The sequence below is a fragment of the Nothoprocta perdicaria genome, unplaced genomic scaffold (genome assembly GCF_003342845.1).
Source record: "Nothoprocta perdicaria isolate Ctin4 unplaced genomic scaffold, notPer1 scaffold_420, whole genome shotgun sequence".
In the NCBI taxonomy this organism is placed as follows: domain Eukaryota; kingdom Metazoa; phylum Chordata; class Aves; order Tinamiformes; family Tinamidae; genus Nothoprocta; species Nothoprocta perdicaria.
In genome coordinates this window covers 47,641-65,880 of record NW_020455667.1, presented here as the reverse complement: position 1 = coordinate 65,880, position 18,240 = coordinate 47,641, and the positions used below count along the sequence as shown (strand labels likewise).

At 45.8% G+C, this 18,240-nt stretch overlaps 1 protein-coding gene across 1 annotated transcript in view; it reads right to left on the bottom strand.

The window, feature by feature from the left end:
* The window catches only part of LOC112953149 (exocyst complex component 4), a 100,771-nt gene that overhangs the window by 45,791 nt on the left and 36,740 nt on the right, over window positions 1-18,240 (bottom strand). The window contains exons 3-4 of the mRNA XM_026046151.1: window positions 14,849-14,985; window positions 8,009-8,164 (exon numbers count right to left, since the gene is read on the bottom strand). Coding sequence (XP_025901936.1) covers window positions 8,009-8,164; window positions 14,849-14,985 — 293 coding nt within the window. The remainder of the gene's footprint in view (window positions 1-8,008; window positions 8,165-14,848; window positions 14,986-18,240) is intronic.

The window sequence follows — 18,240 nt, the reverse complement described above, 5'->3', positions numbered from 1 at the left end:
TGAGGAATCGTTACATTAGCAGTCTATAATGTAGAAAGCAAGTCTAAAGCAAAGCAGGGTGCATTTTCCATTTTCACACCTGGGAGGAAACCCAAATGAGGTCCTCTCTATGATGCTCTACCCTAACCTACTGTTGGGATGCCTGAGATTCTGCCGTTCACCCTAAAAGAGCAACACAAATTTGAATCACAGGTGCAAGCAAATCACTCTGCTTGCTTCCTTTACCAGACATCTTGGTCTGAGGAAACCCTATTTCCCTGCTCCGTGCAAGCTGCAATCCATAACAGAGAAAAACTGCAGCGAGCAACTCTTGCTTCCGAAAGTAACTCGGACGATCCCAGGATTTGCATTGCAAACTTGCTGTTGGCAATAGCTTCCCCGAAGCAAATTTTGCTCTTGTTCTGGATCCCTGCTGCAGGGAGCATTCACTAGGTGCATTTCTGTCTCTAAATTTGCTGGGGTAAGCATTTAAAGGTAAGGAAGTAAGTGACAGCAGAGCATGCAATCTTGACGTTTTTCTTGGGAACACATTAAAATAGCATCCTTGGACCTATGATTCCCACACTGTTTATCAGCCAATCCTATGCTTGGCACAGTTACAGAGGTAAGTATGTATTTTGGACAGGGAGAGGAGAGAGATTTCGCAAATAAGGCCTCCATGTGCAAAAAGATCTGCAGTCACATCACGCTATTGGTTTCCGAGGTGCCTGATACCAAGGGCTCAGTGGGGGTCCTTGGGCTGAATTACCAGGACTTTGAAAATGCAGCTTCCATCCTTATCCTAACCCCAGTGCTTCCTTTGGACTGTGCCACTCCATGACTTAGGGTGAGCTCTCATGTATAGTAATTTCTAGTGAGAAAGATGGAGATTTCAGACGTTGAGAAAACATTGCAAGGCAGCGGCTCAGAACGGGGAGCTCTGCAGAACTGGAACAAAAGGGAACGCTCTGCTCCCTGGAGAGCCCTTCAGGTGTGTGAGTACCCACGCTCAGCGAGGAGATTAATATTGCATCCTGACTACACAGGGAATAAGGAAAATCCAAGCACACTTGCTCATCATCCGCTGTTTCTTGGTGGGAGCTTTCATCCCGGGGCAAAACTCAAGCCCTGGTCTTGAGGTGCCCCAAGGGAGTGCACTGAAGGCCATCTACAGGTGGGGACACCACAGCACATGGAAGTCCTTGCATTGCCTGAGCTACATAACGAGTCACGGAGTCTGAATTCCAGCTTGGGGATTGTATTTAAAACCTGCCATTACCAAAGCAGACAGAAATTACCAAAGCAGACAGATTTTCCTTGGATTATTTGGAAGAAATTGCTATTATGCTCCTCTTTTTAAAGAGAGAGAGAAAAAAGGCGGTCTGTGGCCTCATCTTGCTCTAATTTGTTCAACAAGCATGAAGAAACTGGGCGAGCTGCAAAACAAAGCAACCTCCATGGGCAATATCTGCCCAAGGATTCACGGCTTCGCCACAGCAAGACCCACAACCCCAAACCCAGCTGCTTTCTGCTCAAGACCTGATCTCACTCGTTGCAAAGACTCAACATCTGAAACTATTTTAAAAATGCAGCAACATGAGGATGTTTCCTCAGCCCACCCAAAGGACACGGTGGTCCTGCTGGAAAGGCTCCGTCAAGGCTCTGTTGGTGGATATAAACTCAAACCGCCAACCTAAGGTAGAGCCCGTCCTAACAATGCCCCAGACTTGAGGTTTGCTGGAATTTAGAAAGGCTCAACAACAATTTGGGCACCTCTGTGGAGGAATGACATGATTGGCAGCTCCAAATCTCTCCTGAGAGGTTGGAGCACCGCGGAGAAGCAACCACCACTAATTGACAGTCGTAGGCTGTAACATCACACAAAATCATTCCTCCAAAATTTATTTGAATATTCCAGTCTTGTTAAGTTTAGATGATGCAATTGATCACAGCGGACAAGTAAGTGCCTTATAGGGGTGTATTGGGTGGCTCTAATGATGTGATTCAGAGAGAGAAAATCTTGTTAAAGCAGTAGCTGTTATTAAAGCCTTGTGGAGGAGCTGAATCTCTGTGGTCCCTCCTCTACCTTCCCTCCCCATCGCTGCTAAGCACTTTACAGCATCCACATTAACCCAAAAACACCCCATACCTGAGCAGAGCTGGGCATTTGTGCATTCATTCCAACAAGAGATGTGATCTGCAGGCTTAATGAAGCCAAAGCTGTGAGATTCTTCCTGAATTCAGGTGCAGAGGAACATAACCCTCAACTGCATCAAACCAACAAAACTAAAACATCCCCAAACCTACTGCTAACATGTCTTTGCCCTCACGAGACAAGTGGGGGCAGAAGGAAACTTCTCCTTCAAGTCCCACCTCTGTGTGGCGGGCCTGCTGCCCGCCTTCAAAATCATCCGTTCACCCTCTAAAAATATCGTAAATCCAATAATCAGGGCCTGAGAAATGGGAGAGGATGACTATGTGTTTTTGAAGAGAAAGGAACAGGGAAAAAAAACAACTTACAGCTGAAAAAGGAAAGGAGAGATAAGAGAAAACGAAATGGGAAAAGCCTCCCTAGAACATCAACAATTCAGAAGGGAGCTATGCAACAAGCCAAGGATCAGAAGAGAACAGAAATAATGGAAAGTGCCAAACCCAACACAAGAAAACACCTATTAGGCAGCAGATGGGACAACCTAGAATTGGACTTTGACTAAAGGCCGCTCTTCTGACCTTCGCTAATACCTTCAGACTGCCCAGAGAGGTGTCACAGGCAATAATGAGTCTTGCTGGTGGAGACCCTGCTCAAAAACAGAACCTGAAGTCAGAGCTGCTGCTGACATGAATGTTGTGTGGAGCCAAGTTAAGGATTTGAAGGTCTTCAAGCAACGCTTTTGCCTTAAGAATGCAAATTGGCCCAGCTCATTCCCTATTCTGCCCTGCAGGCCTCAACACACTGTTGATCTGAGCGATGGGAGGTTTAAACCACACTGATCCCTTTGGAAGCAGCTGAAGCGATTCAACTGTCATCAGGCCTGGAGCGTAGGACCCATCCGTTGAGTTGACTGCCCTTGAGCAGGCTCCGTGGAAGAGCTCCTGGGAGCCCTTCTAAATCACTTCAGTGCGACAGCAGACATGCCTCAAACCACTAGCTCCTTCAAATCTGCATCCCGCTCCCCGGACTACCCAAAGCTTTGCATTTGGAACGGAGCTACACTTAATTACACATCATCAGCTCTGCGCTGGGCCCCCGATGAAAACCAGAGGAGGCGAGATTTCATTCTCAAGTGTTTCCAGCACGCAATCAACTGGTTTGATCACTCCTGCTGCTTGCACGGATAATCACTGCAAGCAACACTCTCAAGAAGTCAGTTGGTTCAGGCTAGCCATGTCCAGAACTAGGAGCATTTCAGAGCTCCGGCTGGATAAGGACATCTTGACACATACACTTCAGTGGGAAGGGCAGCTCAGCATCCTTGCTGGTGACATGTAGAGCTCAAGTGCCACCAAGGGCAGACTGGGGGATGTATGAGTGTCTTTGCTGCTTGCATGTTCAGAAGAAACCCTGGTGATGCAACCCCATCACTGTCAAGTGTGGCTGGGGAGTCTGGGTGGTCCCAATGGGCCATGCCCTCTCCTACAGCACATGGGACATTTGCTGCGTGACACACAGAGGATAGAGAGTTAGTTGTTCCCGGGCTACAATCTCAATATGTATATTTTTGAGACTACCTTAACTCTTCATTTTGGGTGTGCTCCACGGGATGGAGTCATGGCTCATGGTGTCCACACAGCTGCCTCTCCTGGGAGAACTCCCTTGGCCAAAATTATGCCTTGGAAAGCTCACCCAACACTAAACTAGGACCACTAGCATTTGAGCATCAGTGGTTCAAGCTACAGCAGATGACAAGGCCCCTATTGTCAGAGTATCAGCACCAAGCAAGAGAAGACGAGAGATCCCTAACAAGACGAGAGGTCCCTAGTAAAGACAAGAGGTCCCTAATAAGACACAGGGACAGTGTAACTGTCCTGAACAATGACATTTTAAATGATCAGAAGAAAGGTTAAGGGAGGATTTGGGGAAGGCACAGGTCACCTTCCACATTGCTAGCACAGGAACCCTTCTTTTGATGCAGAGCTCGTGAGGATGCATCTGCAGGCAAACAGAGGAGCAGTGGCAGTGAGGGATGCAGCCAGCAACCAGTGCCTTCTGCAAGCAGGGTTATCCTCATTAAAAAGAAAAAAAAAAAGGAAGCAGGGAAAGGAAAAGTCATACGGTACATAGCGATGCTGAGAATTTTTTTCTGGCTCCATTAACTTCACCCTGAGAATCAGATGCAAATTTAGGCGTTTGGGAGCTTGCTGGTGTCAAAGAGGCGAGAAGAAATGAAATCACTCCATCTTCCCCCTAACGCACGCCGGGGAGCGGAGATCTGCCACCAGAATAAACCGCAGCGCGGTGCAAGCTGCAAACCAAGCCGGGCTTAGGCAGATGCTTTGCCCCCAGGATCGCCGGCGTGTCCTTCCTCAGCTCTCCTGCTTCGTGGTCCTGCTCGCCCCCATGCTGCAGAGCAGCACCCAAGTCCACGAGCTGCATCTGCGACTCAAGGGCAGCCAGAGCCCACGTCTTTTTTTTGCCATTCCTTTCCCTTGTCACAGGCAAACCTGGAAATGATGATACGTCTTCGGGTTTTATCACCAACATATCTGATTCGGTAATGAACTGCAGGCTAACCTTTATAAAGCAATGAGGGCAGCACATTTCGCACTCGCGCCGGTGCCAAGTAGCCTTCAGAGCTTTAAAAACTAATTATACAACACAGAGGCATGACTTTTCATTCCTTTCGCCCCTTGCCAAGTTTTTTGAGCTACTATAATATGCTCAATCAGGTCTCTTTGTCTGGCCAACCTCACAGGAATATTAATGGGGAGATTCTGTTAGCATCTTACCCCGCCTTTTGACATCTATTTGCAAAAAAAATAAATAAAAAAAAAGGAGATAGTGGCAGGTTAAGACAACAGAATCAATCACTGCCAACGCAGACATGCATGAGTTTTTTTTTTGGAAAGGCGCTGCTGTTGGAGTCTTCACTCTAATTAAACAAATGAGTTACAGGAAACCTGGGGAGGGGAAGGGAAAGCAAGCAGGACACTGGCATCTCCTCCTGCCGCAGCTCAAAACCGAGTGCTAAACTTTCGGGATGTGTTTAATTTAGCAGCATTTGTAAAGTGAGGCTACCGAGGAGCTCAGGCAGAGCTGTCAGTGCTGTTTTATGTCCAAGCTCAACACACTCCCATGTTTCGGTTTCCTTCCCTCGCATGAAAAACGGAGCACGGCTGAGAGGACTTCAATCACAGCTTGCCCTCTGGAGTCCGTTAAGGAAATTGTTGTTTTAATGAAAAGCTTTCGTTCCCCTTTGAGTATGTTTGCTCTTCAAGAACAACTGGGCTTCTTGGATAAGAATCACTCCCTTCTCTGCACTGGGTACCAGTGGAGGGACTGCGGAGCAGGTTGTACTCAGTGCAGTTCCCTCAGTTCTTCCCATAGATGCTCCCTTAGAGAGAAATGAGATCTCATCTTTCCTCCCAAGACGCCTTCACCTCTCTCTTGATTTCCCTTGTTGCTCCAAACCTTCCTTTTAAAGAAGGGACAGGAACTCCTGTCCCTGCTAGCTGGAGAACGGGGTCTAACACAGGTGGGTACCTATCTATCAAAGTGATGGGGTTCCTATCCATCGAAGTGATGGATGGTTAAACAGTCAGGATGAAATAAGCTCTCCTCTCCTCTCATCTCAGCGATGGGAGCCTTAACCATGTGTCTCCAGGACCCATTTCCCTCCGGCTGTGCAGCGTTCAGGCAGCGAACGCTACGGCAGCGTCTCTCCCAAGTCATCCGCAATACCAAGATGAAGAAAAAGAACTGCAGCAAAAAGAAATCATGTTACTTTGTATTAGGAGAAAGTCTGATAAAATATGCTTAAGCAGAAAGAAGATGACAAAAAAAATGGACAAGCAATTAATTTTATTTTTAAGCTTACGGGAGAGACCTATTCAACCATGGCACGAATTCTCTAGGAACTTTTTAAGCCATGTTGCTTACCATCAATGGCTAAAGAGGGCCCAGGCCAATTATTATCATTTAAATTAATGCTACAGGACTGTTCAAACAGCACTCTGAGGAACTGGAGCTTAAAATATGATGCTCTGTGCAAACACAGAAGCAAGAGAAGAAATTTGTCCTCTTGTCTAGGTTGAAAACAAGCAGCAGGACAGGGCACAGCGATTTCACAGATGACAAATAGGCCTTTCCACTCTAATACCCCTGATACAACCGGAGGAAACGTTTCAATGGATGGATGATAAAATAACATCAGAATTAAATGGATGTTGGGATCAAGATTTTGAGTCTGCTAAAGCCAACGTGAGCTTGGCCATCGGCTGCGGTCTGGCTGGGAATTCACACTCCCAGATGCAGTTCAATCCACAATGCCCTGCATTATCCCATGGGAATTCTGTATTTCCCGAGCACACTGCTTCAGAAATCACCGTCTGGGAGGACATCCCAGCAAATGCCAAGGGCTGGTTAAATCCCCAAGCAAGTCTGAGCAGAAGAAACAGAGGAGAAAGACGAAGGTAAAGATGGGGGCCAGGACTGAACCCAAAAACCTCAAAAAAACAAAACCCAGGGGCTGCACAAAGAGCTCACAGGCTCTTGCATGCTTCTCTCTTCCAGAATAACCACAGATTTCTGAACCACTATCATGCTGATTATTCCCACTCCAATATGAGCAAACGCTTCTGTGACTAGACATATTTTACACTCTCTGTCGTTCCTCTCTCTAGACTGCGTCATCTTTATGTTATTGTTCTCGAATTCACATGAATAAGTAAAATGACAATCTGGGCAAATTAGACTTTAATTTTCAACAGCTTCACTTACTCCTACAGTTTTATAGCCAAATGCCAATCAAGGAAGTGATGAATAGTGATGGGAATCACAGGCAAGCTCTGTGGCTTGTTGGAGTGACAGAGAAGGCTGCTTTCCTCAATATGCGCCAATGATTCAGAAACTAAGGAATTTACAGTGTGTGGGGAACAGCAATCTGTCCATTTGTCTCTTCAGAAGCTGTTTTAGGCTCTTACTTCCCTTAAAAAATAGGCATAAACAACCTTGTTCAGATACAATAATCTGCTTCTGAAAGAAACCCCTGTGGAACTACCACTATTTTTCAAGACTTGTGACCTTTTTGCTTTCTTTACATAGCTCCTGGGCTTGGGACACAGGTGAAACACCTCTGGGTCATGGTTTGAATGCTGGACAGCTCTGGTGACAGTGTCAACCCGAGGAACTCCTGCCCAGTACAACCATTTGGCCTTTCCAGCAGGTCACAGTGTTGCTCTCCCTGTTGTGTTGGTGCTGGGGTGGTCAAGGCAGCACCATGACGCAAAGCAAGGAACCACCTGAGTTAAAAATTATTCTTTCTCTTTTTCCAACCTTCCTGATCTGGTTCACAGCACAATTTTTCCAACAGTCGTGTCTGAATAACACAGCAAGTGGGAACGAGCAGTAAGGCCAGGAAAGCAGCAAGCTGGCACTGCCACTGAAACCTCTCTGTTGAACTATGGACTTGCTCTTCTGTCCTTGCTGGATACAGAAGCAGCTTCACTTCCTCCCCTCTCTTGAAGGGTAAAGAAGTTCAAGCAGGTTTATCTCCCAATCCATGATGGATAGGCACTGATAAACAGAGTCCAGGAAGCTCCCAAAAACAATAAATGTTCCCAGTGATTTCTTGGTACAGTCAACAGACCCGAATCCTGGTAACATATGGAAAGTTTTTGGACAGTAAAGTGTTAGTTCACCAAAGCTGGTCCCTGCCTTTAACGTTATACATCCTAGTGGCATGTGGACATAGGCTTTCTTACGTTTCTGAAGGAGAGACCACATACCTTAACACCCTCTCACGCTCAGGGACACAACAATTACAAAAACATCATGATTTTGTATTATGGCTTCAACTCTGAAATATTTTACCTTATAAAGTCTTCTTCTTCCTCCCTCTTGGGTCTCAACTGCTTGGGCTGAGCCATGTTGCTCCAGTTGGGCAGGGACTTGAGGAGTCTGCTGATATCGTCATCCTTAGCCCAGGAGGCGCTGATGACCAGCTTCTCGTCTGACTGCACGATGCTCCTACGAGAAACCAGCAACAATCTGATTAGGGCGGAGCAAATCGTTCTCATCATGGGATCCCACAATTATTCAATAAAATCCCTATCCCGTACACGTGCAAAGCAAACTGCAGTGATCGACAAGTCCAAACAGCAATTCAACAAAGAACATAATCTTCTGGGCAAAGGAGGTCAACACCTCATGGATATGATGTGAACTTCTCTGACTCACCTCTCTAGATGTACCTACATCAGGTCCCTGAAAAGATAAGGCACCAGATTCTCCTTCTCTTTTAGTCATTCGAGTTTTGCACAACAAAGATGGTGATTCTGTGTGCAGGAGAGGGAGAAGGTAGTTCCTCTCTGGCTCATTTGGTGTCTGCAATCTCAACTGAGCCTGCCAGCCTCTGCTGATTGTGTTGTGACTGCAGCGTGGAAACCTGCCCAGTGAGACCTGGGTGGAAGCCACCAACGCAGTGCACACCAGCTGGCCCAACCTGGGGAGGACATCTGAAGCAATGAAAGGAAATGAAGGGTCCTCGATCCACTCTCCAGCCATCCAAAACTTCTAATAATAGAGATTTCGGCTGAATCGTATGTACGGGTAAAATTGAATCAAAGACCGTAGCACATTCCAACTATGAAGACTTTCCCCATTTAATATTTTTGGCCGTGTAACTAATATGAAATCCTCACTGGCAACCCCAGAAGACAAAAATGATGCTGCATTGGAAGAAGCCAGCTAGCTGCATGATTTCTGTGTCATGATTGCTCATGAATGACCATCAGCACATATAGATCCTATAGGTCACAAGGTCCTGCACTTGGGGAGGAATAACCCCAGACACCAGTACAGGCTGGGGAATGACCTTCTAGAGAGCAGCTCTGTAGAGAAGGATCTGGGCATCACGGTGGATGACAAGATGACCATGAGGCAGCAGTGAGTCCTGGTGGCCAAGAAGGCCAATGGGATCCTGGGGTGCATTAAGAAGAGTGTCTCCAGCAGGTTGAGAGAGGTGATCGTCCCCCTATACACAATCCTGGGGAGGCCACATCTGGAGTAGTGTCCAGCTCAAGACACAAGAGGGATGTGGAGCTGCTGGAGAGAGTCCAGCGCAGGGCTACCAGGATGATCAGGGGCCTGGAACATCTGCCCTGTGAGCAAAGGCTGAGAGAGCTGGGCTTGTTCAGCCTGGAGAAGAGAAGGCTGAGGGGGGACCTGATCAGTGTGTATAAATACCTCAAGGGAGGGAGGGAGGAGGAGGTGGGTGGCCTCTTTTCAGTGGCCAGCCACTGGTGGCCACTGATAGGACTACAGCCCACAGACTGAAGCACTGGAAGTTCTACAGGAACTTAAGGAAAATTTTCTTAAGAGTGAGGGTGACAGAGCCTTGGAACAGGCTGCCCAGAGAGGTTGTGGAGTCTCCTTCTTTGGAGATCTTCAAAACCCGCTTGGACGCGGCCAGTGCCACCTGCTCTAGGTGACCCTGCGTGAGCAGGGGGATGGACTAGATGATCTCTACAGGTCCCTTCCAACCTTAAGGATCCTACGATTCTATGACTCTATATAGCCCAGTCCTCAGTAATGTTTCCTATTTCACTGGGTTCCGGTGAGCTGAGGGGGAAAGCACGCACTCAGTCTTGGTTTGTTCTGCAGATTGCAAGGATCTAGGAAGTATTTTTCCCCCTCTTACAGAGAGAAATGATGGTTAAGGACGCATCCAAAAGATAAAGCCTCAGTAGATCCCCCTCCTAAGGAGATGCTTAGCTGCTAATTAACAACAGACTCACCACCTCCCCCATGCTCTGCAAGACTGATCAGAGCAAGACCGTCTTACAAACCTCCTACAGACAAAGTTCCTGCATTTGCCCTTCAAACATGCAGCATCCCTTGCTCCCAAAGCTACAAGGCATCTAGAAGTAGTTTGTTTTTACTGTGTCCTTTACTGTGTCCTACGAAGAGCTGTCAATGGCGGATCTATTTCTGCAACTACTGAAGAACTGTTGAAGAACCTATTGAAGATAGATACTGTGTCCTTCCAAAAGATGCGGAGGTTTGATGCTGCATCTTTTCAAGGAGATATGGAGTTGTTGGGTCATGCAGCATGGATTTATCTGTGCAGGTTCAGGCTGTGCCAACTCAATCTGCAACCTGTGGAGCTCTCGTGGGCAGCACAGAGCGTGGCCGTGCTGCTGCTGGACCCAAGCCAGCATGGTGCATATGGCAAATCAACCTCACATCAACCAGAGCATTCAGGTTCTCATTTTGGGAAGGGTCACGAAAGACCGCAATAAAGATGCAGCACCTTTATAAGGGGTTATGTGAATTAACCAGTCCCACTCTCCATTTTTTGAAAGGCATGTGGATGTCAATAAACAGAAATAAATGCAATAACACATTGAGTACAGGAGGTTCAAAAAAGAGCACAGTGAAAAGGGCATCAAGGCATGAGCCAACACTGATCTGTCTTGAAATAGAGCAAATTGCTTCTTTTCCCACCAGCACTGAGCAACCCATCATTTCTTTCACCCACCAAGAAAACAACCTCCGCTCAGTAAGTACATGTTATTCGTGAAAATGAATTTGTCACATATACTTACGTTTGAATTTTACGTATTTTTAAATTTCATGTTCAATCTGCCACAAACAAAAAAGAATGAGTTTTGTTTCCAGCCACAGAAGACCTCAGCATCGAAATTTCAATTTGGCCTTCTGCTGCTATTAGGAACTCCGTGTTTTTCCATTTGTGAAAAGGAAGGTTCTACCTAACACCCTAGTGAAAACTAAGAAAAAAATAAGAAAAAATAAATGCTCTAGCAGAATCTTTGACATCTAAGACAGAAAAAAAAAAAAACCTAAAATAAGAATTAAATGATTTCTAGCCATTTCTCTTCCGAGGCAGGACAACTGTTCCCTGGACTACATTAGTCAGTGCTTTGTCCGGGCTGAATTTAAATGACTACAGTAATAGACTCCTTCCCTTGGGAGTCTATTTCACAGTTGAATAAATACAACTCTTGGTCAAAAAAAAAAAAAAAAAAAGAAGGGAAAAATCCTGACAGCGTGCCTATGTTTTACTTTACTCAGTTTCTACCCATTACTCCCAGTAATTTTCCCTGCAGCAGCCTCCGTACATCACTGCTCTTACTGTTTGCACTCTTCAATTATTTACCGCCTTATCGCAGCCCAGGGAATGAGTGTCATCTTTGGCAGTCTTCTGAGGAGCTGTAGAGAGGACAAAGCCACCTCCCTGTTTTATGACCTGTAATATCTGCATCCATCCCAAATCCTGTTGCTTTTTGGAGTGGGCATCAGGAAAGGAGAAAGAGGAAGCTCTTTTGCCACAATATCAATTTGCAAATTCGGACTGAGCTTGGGGTGTCCTTGCTTTTCCAGGGTCAGCATTGCCAAGCTTAGCCCATGTAGTTCCAGTCTTTCTTGCTTCTTAGCGTTATGCCACATCTGGGACCAAATGTCCTTGGGGCTCCGAGCAGAATTCTCCATCGAAATCCATAGAGAGTTGGATTTAATCAGTGTTGAGACACTGCTCCAAGTAGGCCCCTTGGAATTATTTCCTCATTCTTCTCATGATTGTGATGCCTCCTGATTTTTATCAACATGCTGGTTTTAACTCCAACCACCCCCTCATTAATGAAGACGCTGAAGAGCGTGGACTCATCAGACACCCATTCTTCTCCATCATTTCCACCATCCCTGCTCAAAACTCCTTGTTTCTTACACCCCAGCCAAATTCCAACCTCCATAACTTCCTATCAATGTCAATCTAATTCAGGTCCTCAAGATCAGTATCTAGGACACGATGACATATTTTAGCATGTATCTCCCAATGCTTTCGTTCAAACACCTTCTCCCGCCCCTTCCAAGCCATAGGTAATTACTCCTGTCACTTCAACGAGGATATACTTGTTACCACCAGTGCTACAAGCTACACATTAATTTACAGCTCAACTGGCCATGGAAAAGTGCCATCTGCAGGGGTGGTGGCATCCAACTCCTGGGAGAAAAGAGGGAAGAGGTGTGATGTTTGCACAGGCAGTGGTGAAGGGGCGATGAAGGTTGTCCCCTCCACAGTTCTGCAAGTTTTAATCATCAAACGTCTGCCAGCACTAGCATTCCTCATCTGCATTGCTGCCTGCCCAGCATAGTGGGACTGTCCCTGCACACAACCAAGGCTTTTTCTTAGGAAAACACATTTCCTAAAACTTCTGTTTTGTGCAGATGTATTTGGGAATGATTTTTTCTCTTCCCAGTGCCAAGGTCATGTTACCGTAGTGAGGTTTTCTCACAATGGTAAGAGCTTAGAAACAGGTGCTCATCCTGGTGGAGGAGTCATTCCTGCGTCACCAAAGCTTTGAGAACCACCAAGACAATTTACATCTCAAAAAGACTGCTTGGTTGAGTATGGTTGAGCTGGTTGGTTGAGTGTGGGAGCATGAAGAAAGATCAAGACAAAAGGGTCGAGGACACAAGACAGGGCTCAAAGTCAGACAGCTAAATATGAACATGCAGCTTTACCATGAGCATAGCTAAGCATGGGATAAATTATTGTAGAAGGATATAGAAACAGCTTAGTTCTGGAGCTGAAGACATCAAGGCACATCTGAGAAGGGTGCTGGGGAGAAACTGAAAAGAAAGACTCAAATTAAGGGCAGCTTCCTTGAGTTGGTTGGATTTTCCCTTGTCCTTCAGAGATCTCATCTAGATCAGATTAAAAATGATTCTGAAACTTGTCACCAGTGAAAATACGAAACTCATAGTTACTATGTGTATAAATATTTAACCCATTCATATCCAACCTCATTAGTTGCTTTGCACTCAATAGGAAGATCAGAACAAAAGGGAAATCAAATATGAAAAACCTTGGATGTGAATTCCTTCATGCAAAGAGTGCCAAATAAAACACTCTTGAGCTCTGCATTTGAACATTTTCGATTCACATTTGTTTGTATTCTTGACAAACTGTGCACTCAAGGAAAGACTGACCTCTGGGCACGGTCCTTGCACAAACTCTTCTGCTTTCCAAATCTGCCAACTGCCACCAACATCCCATCGTTGGTGTCAGCTGATCAGAGCAGCGTCACACATGAGGACCATGCTGGGGCTCTGGAGGTGATGGTGGCACCTATCGTGTGCCCAAGAGAGATAGGATTCATGTTCCCTTCCCCAAGAGCTTCAGCTCTTTGTGTTGACCAGGCCAGGCTTTATGGGGTCTACTCTGCTTTCAGACAGCTCTAAACCATCATCGCTCCACTCACACAATCAACCTGAGGCCAAAGGAGTATTTATCCTTCTAAAATCCCATGGGAAAACTGTGGTCTGGCAGATGAGAGTGCATGGACTGTGGCATGCCAGCATGGGAAGTCCCTGCAGAGGGCACAGCCACCTCACAGATAAGCAAAGGGTGCAGAATTGCTCCCGGCCCTGCTACGTCACTCCGATTCATTTCAAATGGATATAGATTTCTATTTCAGTCAGTCATTTGCTAGCAGCAAAACTAGAACATTTCCTGTTTTTCCTCCTGCTGTAATCAGGGTATTGCCAAATTAGGGCTGCCCTAATTACTCCTCAGCAGGTGCCCAAGCCAGGATTGGTAGCAGGGAAGAAGGGGAGGAAGGACCTTTAAACTCAAGCCAAGGAAATTACTTCTATTGTTTGGTTCTGGGCAATAAAGTTTCACGTAAAATATGAATATTTTGGACAGCTGCATATGTGCAGCCACCAAACTGCATCAGCCTTCGGACAGCATTTGCCCCACATACGTGTTTATTGCTAGTGCTGTTATTACTAATAATGACAACGATCCCACTCAGCAGATTAAGCTTCCCCTAAATAAGATCAGGCACTAAGGAATAATTTCTTAAAGCTATTGGTCAGAAAACACAGGGGCCTTTTCAGCCTTTCCCCCTGCTATCAGCAGCCCCAATTAGCTCTTAAGGGAGATTAGGTATCAAAGTGATTACAGCCTGCATTGCTGCAGCCTCGTTAGCATCTTGCTCTCCAAGTATTTATCCCTGCAGCAAGGGGCACACTCCCCTCCAAGGGAGGTCAGTTATCAGAGGGGCAACTAAGATGTTTAGAAAGGAAAGTATCTACTAAAAGTCAATGAGGAAGTCTTTGATAAGGCAAGTGTCCGAAGGAATCCAACCCCAGCTCCCTGCATGGCAACCCTATAGGACCAGGCTGTGTTAGTAGTCATAGTACTGTATGGGGAACAGTTAGAGACAGGGTTCCCAAAGATGGTGATGAGCATAGACAGCCTGGGATGGAGTGTGTTTGATGAGCCCTTGAAGCAAAGGTTTTGGGAAAGTGCCACAAAACCCAGGTTACCTCTACGGTGCGTAGTGGTGAAGAGTTCCTACACTGCCAGGAAATTCAAATGCCCAAATCTCCCAGCTAAAATACGGTTGCTTTCTCAAAGCTCTTGTGAACACTCACTTTGAAGGATCTTACTTGCATTACTGCTATAGAAAACTGTTTATATTAAAGATGATGCCTGGTGCTTGCCACCTCCAAGCTGAGATCACTTTTAACAGATTAATAGAAAGGCCAGCATAGTTTTCAAGCTCTACTACCATTGCCACCCATACTGAAAGAGCAGAAACTAGTGTGAAAGACCAAAAACCCTTGAATGTGATGAAAGAAAGGTGATTTGCTTTATTCTGTGAGCAGAGCTACTTGGTGTACCTGTAGGCGAGAGTGCAGGTGTCCTTGTACTCTTGGAGCTTCACGCACACCATGTTGAGGAACTGATCTGAGTAGGCACTCAAGTCGTGCATGAGGTTCATAAGGTCTTGAACAGTCTTCTCCACAATTACTGTGCTCTGGAAAAGAAAGACACCAAGGCAGAATGAGGACACCCCATTTGCACACTGCTGCGAGAGGAGAAATTGAGGCACACCAGAAAGTGAGCCCAGATCCCCAAAGACGGAGAGACATCCAAATAATATCTTGGGCAACGTTGACTGATGAAGAGTTGAAGAACCACCCCTCCCAAGGTCTAGGTTGCAGAGGACCAGGAATGTCCCAAATTAACTGCTCAGAGAGCTTTGGCTTTAGCTAATGGATGCCAGATGCTGATCTCAATTGTCACTAGACAAGAAACCCCATCATAAAAACAGTCATCAAAACAACTGCTATACGACCTCATTCCGAATTTATAAGGGGATACTGATATGCAAAAAAGAAAAAATAAAAGCACAAGTACAAATAGTAGGTTCAATGTACATTTATTCTGCCTCCTTGTGTCCTCTTAATCAGTGTCACAGATGCTACTATACAGTTGGTTCTCCCTGCCTCTCAGTAGATGTTGGAGGTCTAGGATGGAATAGTTCAGGCTATGGGTGCCCTAAAATGTCACAAAAAGAGGAAAACACAGAATTCACGTAAGATGGAAGGTGATGCCTTAGATATCTGATTATCAAGTTTGAAACATTTGGGCTCTTTGGAGTCGGTGGCTCCAGAGGTCAAGAAGTCCTTCATTTTCCACATGCTGATACTCAAGTTTGAGATCTTCTATAAAACCTCAATCTTCAAAAAGCCAGATTTTTAGAGGAGTCAGGAACCTCTGGCTTCCTTTCTCTCTGACTGGAGTTGCAAACCCTGAGTTTTTCAGATAGTCTGATCAGCAGTACTGAACTTGCAGATTTTAGAGTCTCCTTTAAGGACTGTAGCCACTGCTCAGGTTTGGACAACTTGCATGTGCTGAGGACAACCACCCTCCTCCTCAGGAATCCCAGGCTTCTGCTCCTGGCTGAGGTTTAGGCAGTGTCACACAGCCCTCTTGCTAGAAGAGAGGGCATATTGCAAACACGTGGGCACCAGCAAGTCTGCAAACTGAAAACACTGACCAAACTCAGGCAACCTGCAGGAGAAAGAGGTCCCATCTGTTTGCTAACACCTCAGATTTACAGAGCTCTTGCAAATTTTGAGAAACTCTGTGCTCAAGTTATACTAGGGGAAACTCCAGAGACTTCCAGGGAGCTCTATCCGGGATTAATTTAGCTTTTTCTGTTTATTAATCAGGATGGGGAATTAGTTACTCAGTTGTTTGCAGAGGACAATCTCATCAAAACCAAAATCACAGTGTCTGCAATATCCCCACAAGCCCAATGTCCTTTTCTGTATCGAGATTAAAGGGTGACAGTATCAACCCCATGCATAATCGTGCCCTCCATATCCACCTGCAAGAGACAGCAATTGATTCCACTCACCTTCCTGAACCTGATTTGGTGAAAAATAAAAGAAAAATCTGAAAACCTCATTCAGATCCTAGATTTACTGCTTAGGGAGGGACACTCTCCTGGCTGCTGTGCCTGCTACATCCTAGGCTCATCACTGCACTTGGATAACAACCTTTCCCTCCGTTTCTCTGGCATTTATCAACTTGGCTCTTAAGCAAAAACCAGGAATTAACTGATGTTTCTTATTACAATTAGCTGCAATTTAGGATTATTTTGCTCCAACAAAACTGCCATGTGGCAAAGCTCTCTCTCTGATGCTCATTTTCATGCTGCTTCTCTTATTCTTGCAAGTATCTTTACTTTCATAGACAGTCCCACCCTGGGCTTGATGCAAACAGAGCAGAACAACCACTGCTCTACCAACAGTCTGAATGGCCAAAAGGTGCCCACTGGGCCAGTTATTGTCTCTCATCACAGGAGGAAGTGATGTGAACATCTCTGATGGCATCCTTGGAGAGGGCAGAATTTGCTGCATCAACCCAAATCCACCACTGTCCTGGAGGCTTCACTTTGCATGGAGGACCATAGCTCATATTATCCCCTGGGATATCACTGGCAGAACTTGGGTGGGATTTTCACTGGCCCCATGGCATTAACTGGTCTGTTCTGGCTACCAAGAGGAAGGACCCTTCCATGCATCCTCTTGTCAAGCAAATACCATGGGTTGGACAGGTAATGTGCGAATAGGAATCAACCCTAGGCTTTACCTGCCCTGTTTCTGTTTCATCAAGCACCTCAATCTCCAAAATATACTTTAACAGCTTAAAAATCAAAAGGCCGCACATTAGAAGAGACAATATTGCTGCTTCTTTACATGGCTTCTCCAGTTTGCTTTCTCCTCGCTACAACACTAAAACCGTGGCTAAACGCCTGCCAATGTCTGGGTTTTAGAATAAAGCCTTTTGATTTAACAGGAATACTAAGCTCCTTGCATGACTTAAAAAAATAAAGAAGAAGAAGAAAAGGATGATTACCATATGAAAGCCGACGGCACCAGCTACGTAGGGGCTACTTCTCCGCAACATCTGAACCTTCTGCACAGCAATCCCGACACATCTGCATACGTCCCTTGGGTTGCCGGGAATTAGGATGCAGGAGGCCACATTAATCCAGCTGGATTCGTTAGCCAGGGCAGCCCCGCATCTCGTGCGAGCCCACGCGGGGAAATGAAAGGCAGTGCATGTATTATCAGAGAGGTACAACCCAGTGGCTGCTAACCCATCTGCATTCATTACAAGCAAATGGGTATGATCAAAGCTTAATTTTATGGCAAGGCACTTCAGTGGAGCCTTTTTCTTCCTTTTTTTTTTTTTTTTTTTTTTTTAAAAAAGGATGCTAACAAGGAAATTCATCCCTGGAACAATATTCATCCCTTCCTACCTGCAAAGCCAGCATGGGGCTGAATTCTACCTTCACGACAAAGGTGCCGTTCGTTACTCTGGTAGTCAGAGCAAAGGCTTGAAAGGGATTTTCAGGCTAATACAAAGAAAACAAAATTTCCTCTTGAGAACTTCCATGAGAGACTGCAGAGGGAAGGTGATTAAACAGAGTGACACCACTCATTCCCAACACCATGGTTTTCCTCTACCGTGTGTTTTACACTCATCTGTTACTGCTTGATATGGCCTGGGTTCTCTGTTGAGCTGTAGCCCCAGATATTGTAGCTTCAGGGCAGGGTGACTTAGGCCCATGCTGCTTTCCAAGCCCCAAATGATGGCAAAGCATGAGAAGACTTGGAGGTACCATCGTCCTGCTGAAAGATGGGGCAAAAAAAGAGCAAAGAAATGATGAGATTGGTCCAAGATAGGATCAGAGCCAAGATGCTGCTTCCCCAGC